General features: G+C 36.7%; 1 protein-coding gene across 1 annotated transcript; it reads left to right on the top strand.

The window, feature by feature from the left end:
* The first annotated feature begins 257 nt into the window (after positions 1–257).
* Positions 258–5,679, top strand: LOC105481313 (secretogranin II). The gene is made up of 2 exons (XM_011740819.2): positions 258–409; positions 3,390–5,679. Exon 2 carries the CDS (start codon positions 3,404–3,406, stop codon positions 5,255–5,257), a length of 1,854 nt encoding a protein of 617 aa, XP_011739121.2. The 5' UTR covers positions 258–409; positions 3,390–3,403; the 3' UTR covers positions 5,258–5,679.
* The last annotated feature ends 1,186 nt before the right edge of the window (positions 5,680–6,865 follow it).

The following is a 6,865-nucleotide window of genomic DNA, read 5'->3' as shown; positions in this document are numbered from 1 at the left end:
TAGCTATGTCTGTCTGACACACATTTCTTTCTTTGTAAGAGAAATCGTGCCGAGCAGTTTATTCTGTCTCAAAGGTTTTGATTAAAGAAAAAGGAAAACTGCAATTTTTGCCACAAAAAGACAGGTGGCGTAAGCATGCAACTTTTTTTTTTCTTTTCTTTCTTTCTTTTTCTTTCTTTTTTTTTTTTTTTAATATAAAGTGATTATTTTCTCTCGGTTCTTTGAAAAAGCTCGCTTGTGCTGGGGTTTGTGGCTGAGCCCGGTGACGTCAGTGTGGCAGTGCGGAGTCAGGCGCAGCAGCTCCCTATAAGCAGAGGAGCTGTCCGTGTGCTGAAACGGCCCGAGAAGCTCGCCCGGAGAACGGGGAGGAACATGCTGTGGAGCTCCTCTGCCATATAAACAAAAAGAGGTAAGGCTGCTTTTCTCTTTGATTTACTGGAAAGTTCTAATATGCATGCTCTTCTTTTAACTCCTAGTTGAGGAGAAAAAGACTGTTTGGCAAGCTTATGTGATAGGATAACTGAATAGCAACCTGCTGCTCATCAGCCGATGTGAGGACACTACATATGTGTAGATACATGATCGGGTCTATGCTTTATACTACTTGATGTTGGATATTTACCAACCAGAATGTTATTTAGATAATCATATTAAAAGGAGTGAAAAAGTTAAGGATTTTAGTGTGAATACACAGATTAGTGTAAAGTTAACCAAGCCCAATACATTGTTTCTTTCCAAAATTTATTATTTCTGCTACTAAGAGCCAGATACGAAGCCAGGGGCGTAATTTATATGTTTAATATTCTTAACAGTAGGTTTCCAATGATTCAAAGGCTGTTAAGCATGTTAGTCACAAAGCCAACCAATTTTGGAACTAGTTTTTTTTTTCTTTGATATTCATCTCACAAGAGCTCTGAATTAATTAACCATATAAAATTCTTTTCTGAACTTGTATATTTGAAAGAGCTTACATCATTATCTCCTAATTTTAGTCCTAAGGTATTAACTTAGGATTTTCCTGAACACTGGATTCTTCCTTTTTCCAGGGCAAAATATTATCTGGGGTTATAGTTTGGTTGTGACCATGAATTACAGAGAAATGATAGCTTTGAATACATGATGAAAATATTCATAACTTTGTAAATTGTTGTTATTACTATAATTTGATTTAAAGAGGATGTTCAATATGTTGTTAAAGTCTGGGACAAGTATTTCTTTTTCTCTGTTTCCCAACTAGTTGAATTGCTTAAATTATATATAGTCACCTGCATGTGTCAATGCTCTAGTCTGATTTCAACAGAAAAGACATTTTAACTTGAGAGATATTGATGATAGCTGTCAGGGGAAAAATATGTTCTAATTATTTGGATTTCAGAAAATTCAATTTTAAATCAAACCTTATAGAGAGTAGTAGAGCTGTTGAAACATCTTTACTACTTGAAAGGGCTGCTACCTGGGAAAAAAATCCTTTGGGTCTCACTCAAAGGCAGTAACTATGTCATTCAAACTGAAGCAGAATAGATAAGCAAAGGGTAGCACTTGTTAGGCTGTGGTGTAAACAACTGCAAGGAGTATTGTGCTTCAACTTTACAGCAAAGTGCAGTTCCAAGATAATGATTTTAAAGATAAGCATATAATCCATATGTTAAGACTATTTCAGTATTGTGGCTTCAGAGAAAATAAGTTCAATAAGGTTTTTAAGATTATTATTTCAAATCCCAATGTTGAAAATTGATTACCAAAGCTAAATTAATCCTGAAATAATATAAACAAGAGTGCATAATGTATTTTTACTTGAACCTCATTATTTTATGAATAAAATTACTTATAGTAAACATGCATTTATAATAAATACTTCGGAAGTATCCTCTCAAATGCCTTTCAAGATTTTTCTTTCAATAAATTACGTATTCTGGTAAATGTGAATCATTTAAATAAATATATATGTATGCTAAAATGTTTTCATAACTAAGCCATTATTGGGCTCTAAAAAACTGGAAACAAAATCGTCAATATGATCTTGTGAACAATGGTATTTTCTATAATTGATGTTTAAGCTAACAGAAAATTGTATACATATAACTTAGCTTATCTATCACAAAACCATGATCTGGTAAAGATATGAACAAACTTATAAACTCCTTTTACATTCATTCTGTTTACAACAAAATAACAAATATTAAAATAGTTTTTTTCAATGTTAGCAATATTAAATGTAAGGCACATAAAAACTAATCCTCTTACCAATTCCTATGTGAGATTTTAAGGCACTGGAGAAAAAATGAATGGAGATTTTTAAGTAGGAAGAATTCAGCACATCATCTGTGTTTATTTGAATTGGGATTTACATAGTGGTTATTTTAAGATTTTTCTAAACAGTATGAGTGATTTAAGATTTCACAGGTCCATACCAAAATAGACACAGACATAAGACAAACTGAATCTGAACACTCACAAGTTCAGAAATAGACTAGCTAAAAAAACTTATGTTCTCTCTGTAGCATCTGTTATTATTTACTATGCACTCTTGAGGGCTGATGAAAAGTATAACCACAATTGCATTTTGCAAGACAGTCATAATAGAAATTATTAGAAGAAATATGGAGCAAAGAGATTTTAAAATGCTTTATTGGTTTAGCACATTTACACAAAAAGAAACTTCATTGGTTTAGTCAACTGGCTGGAATCTGAGAAGACCTGTGTTCTAGAGGTTATTTATGGATCATTGGATTTGCTATCAGATTGAGAACAAGTTATTTCTGAAAAATATATGTGGATAGGACTCCCCACAAGGTAATTCAGTATGATTGACATATAACAGAATCACTTTGTCATATATGGTCATGTAACTGCTGCTGTGTTTCAACAACAAAATTAGATGGACACTTCAGGAAATAAACCACATGTTTTTTGACACAACTTTAAGGACATAGTTTTTGGGCGTGTATGTGTACATGCGTGTTTTAAATTAAGCCAACACATTATTTTGCCAATGACTTCACTGTATAACATAATCAAAACGTCTTGGGAAGTATTTGCTGCTTTATTATAAAGAAACAACATGTACTAAACATCCAACTGCAAGTTCTGTAAATGAAAAAATAAAATTTGAGAAATCTCATATCAGTGTTTTTGCTGTTGTTCTAATTAAGAGAATGCTATGCAAGTTTTTGGTGAATGAGTAATAATTTTGCTAAAGATTCCTGTGGTTTGCTTGTGGGAATCATGTAGAAATTATTCATGAATTTTTAAAAAGAGTTATCCTAAGCTTAATGTGAAATAATATCTACTATGTTTTTTTTTCTCACCTCAATGATCAGTTATTTCTTTTGCTATAGTGTCTTCTAGTTTGTTTCATTTGTGTTAACTCATATTTTCTATGTTTTAAGGAAATCTTTCAAACATGGCTGAAGCAAAGACCCACTGGCTTGGAGCAGCCCTGTCTCTTATCCCTTTAATTTTCCTCATCTCTGGGGCTGAAGCAGCTTCATTTCAGAGAAACCAGCTGCTTCAGAAAGAACCAGACCTCAGGTTGGAAAATGTCCAAAAGTTTCCCAGTCCTGAAATGATCAGGGCTTTGGAGTACATAGAAAAGCTCCGGCAACAGGCTCATAAGGAAGAAAGCAGCCCAGATTATAATCCCTACCAAGGTGTCTCTGTACCCCTTCAGCAAAAAGAAAATGGCGATGAAAGTCACTTGCCCGAGAGAGATTCACTGAGTGAAGAAGACTGGATGAGAATAATACTTGAAGCTTTGAGACAGGTTGAAAATGAGCCTCAGTCTGTACCAAAAGAAAATAAGCCCTATGCCTTGAATTCAGAAAAGAACTTTCCAATAGACGTGAGTGATGATTATGAGACACAGCAGTGGCCAGAAAGAAAGCTCAAGCACATGCAATTCCCTCCTATGTATGAAGAGAATTCCAGGGATAACCCCTTTAAACGCACAAATGAAATAGTGGAGGAACAATATACTCCTCAAAGTCTTGCTACATTGGAATCTGTCTTCCAAGAGCTGGGGAAACTGACAGGACCAAACAACCAGAAACGTGAGAGGATGGATGAGGAGCAAAAACTTTATACAGACGATGAAGATGATATCTACAAGGCTAATAACATTGCCTATGAAGATGTGGTGGGGGGAGAAGATTGGAACCCAGTAGAGGAGAAAATAGAGAGTCAAACCCAGGAAGAGGTGAGAGACAGCAAAGAGAATGCAGAAAAAAATGAACAAATCAACGATGAGGTGAAACGCTCTGGGCAGCTTGGCATCCAGGAAGAAGGTCTTCGGAAAGAGAGTAAAGACCAACTCTCAGATGATGTCTCCAAAGTAATTACTTATTTGAAAAGGTTAGTAAATGCTGCAGGAAGTGGGAGGTTACAGAATGGGCAAAATGGGGAAAGGGCCACCAGGCTTTTTGAAAAACCTCTTGATTCTCAGTCTATTTATCAGCTGATTGAAATCTCAAGGAATTTACAGATACCCCCGGAAGACTTAATTGAGATGCTCAAAACTGGGGAGAAGCCTAATGGATCAGTGGAACCGGAGCGGGAGCTTGACCTTCCTGTTGACCTAGACGACATCTCAGAGGCTGACTTAGACCATCCAGACCTGTTCCAAAATAAGATGCTCTCCAAGAGTGGCTATCCTAAAACAGTTGGTCGTGCTGGGACTGAGGCCCTACCAGATGGGCTCAGTGTTGAGGATATTTTAAATCTTTTAGGGATGGAGAGTGCAGCAAATCAGAAAACTTCATATTTTCCCAATCCATATAACCAGGAGAAAGTTCTGCCAAGGCTCCCTTATGGTCCTGGAAGATCTAGATCGAACCAGCTTCCCAAAGCTGCCTGGATGCCATATGTTGAAAATAGACAGATGGCATATGAAAACCTGAATGACAAGGATCAAGAATTAGGTGAGTACTTGGCCAGGATGCTAGTTAAATACCCTGAGATCATTAATTCAAACCAAGTGAAGCGAGTTCCTGGTCAAGGCTCATCTGAAGATGACCTACAGGAAGAGGAACAAATTGAGCAGGCCATCAAAGAGCATTTGAATCAAGGCAGCTCTCAGGAGACTGACAAGCTGGCCCCGGTGAGCAAAAGGTTCCCTGTGGGGCCCCCGAAGAATGATGATACTCCAAATAGGCAGTACTTGGATGAAGATCTGTTAATGAAAGTGCTGGAATACCTCAACCAAGAAAAGGCAGAAAAGGGAAGGGAGCATATTGCTAAGAGAGCAATGGAAAATATGTAAGCAGCTTTCATTAATTACCCTACTTTCATTCCTCCCACCCCAAGCAAATCCTAATATTTCTCTTTAGTGTGTTGACTTCTATCCTGTTAACACTGTAATATCTTTAAATGATGTACAGGCAGATGAACCCAGGTCACTGGGGAGTCTGCTTCATTTCCTCTGAGCTGTTCTCTTGTGTATGGATATGTGTAAATGTTATGACTCCTTGATAAAAAATTTATTATGTCCATTATTCAAGAAAGATATCTATGACTGTGTTTAATAGTGTATCTAATGGCTGTGGCATTGTTGATGCTCACATATGATAAAGAGTGTCCTATAATTCTATTGAAAGTTTTTAATATTTATTGAATTATTTTGTTACTGTCTGTAGTGTTTTGTGGAGTACTGGAGCAAAAAAAAAATAAAGCATTATAAATATATAGTTTTATTTATAAGGCCTTTTCTATTGTGTGTTTTACTGTTGATTAATAAATGTTATTTCTGGACAACTCTGGACTCTTAATTCTGGAAAACCAGATACAATGTCTATGGAGCAAGCAGTATGAAGCCAAAAGAGAAAATCATCTTCACCAGACAATTCAGGTAAGAAGTAATGAATTTTATACATGTGATCATGATACCTGCTTGCAGAATGCCACATCCTCTCTCAGCCCACTAGTTATGCTTGCCCATGGTTTTCCTCAAATATATAATTGATAGGGTCTTTGTTTTAGGTATTTTTTTACTCTTGATTTATATAGGTAAAAGAAATTTCAGTCTCCAATACCCATAAGCAGCATCAAAACAAAAACAGAAAGAAAAAGAAAAGGCTGCGTAGATGGCAATCAAAAATGACTACAGACTTGAAAGGAACCTGTGTGTTCCCAGGTCATGTTGGTCCCCCCAAAACAAGGCTGTTACCTCTCTTATGTGACTTAAGGGGAGCCAAAGGACCCCCAAACTGACCATTAGGTAAGTGAAGAAGCACAGTAGCGGTGGGAACAGACCAGCCCCATCTCCTGCCCTAGTGGGCAAGGTAGTGGATGATTATGACAGCACACATCACTTTAGTACAGTGTCAACCACCTAACACATCAACAGAGAATCAACACAACATCAGCAAGAAAATGTATAGAGCAACAAAACAATAATGGTCATAAACAAGGAAATAAACAATAGCTTTTATTTTTTGAATGCTTATTGTGCTATAGGCTCTATACTAAACACTGTACAAACTTTGCCTTGTTTAGTCTATAATTTGTAATTATAGACTATAATTTGTTTACTTTATAATTTTCCCTTCCCTTTTACAACAGGAAAAATCAAACTCAGAATGATTAAATAACTTTCCCAAAGTCACTTACCATTGTGAGTTGTCACATCTGTGTTTTCAACCACTTCACTACACTGCCTCTCTGGGAAGTGCCCTTTCAACCGAGGAATGGGACATTGGGGTTGAAGCGTGAGAAGCTCCCAAGGTTTTAGTATGGGCCACTTCCAAAAAAGGACACATGTGTGTGTGTATGTGTGCATGTGCATCATGTGCGTGTGTGTGCGTGTGCCTAGGGGACCATCCCTAAACTATCAAAAGGCTGAACTGTCATAAGGCAGTCCCAGAGCCTGGAT

This window comes from Macaca nemestrina, chromosome 11 (assembly GCF_043159975.1).
Source record: "Macaca nemestrina isolate mMacNem1 chromosome 11, mMacNem.hap1, whole genome shotgun sequence".
NCBI classification, from domain to species: domain Eukaryota; kingdom Metazoa; phylum Chordata; class Mammalia; order Primates; family Cercopithecidae; genus Macaca; species Macaca nemestrina.
Note: the sequence above shows the minus strand (reverse complement) of the source record. Positions and strands in the feature narration are given on the sequence as shown.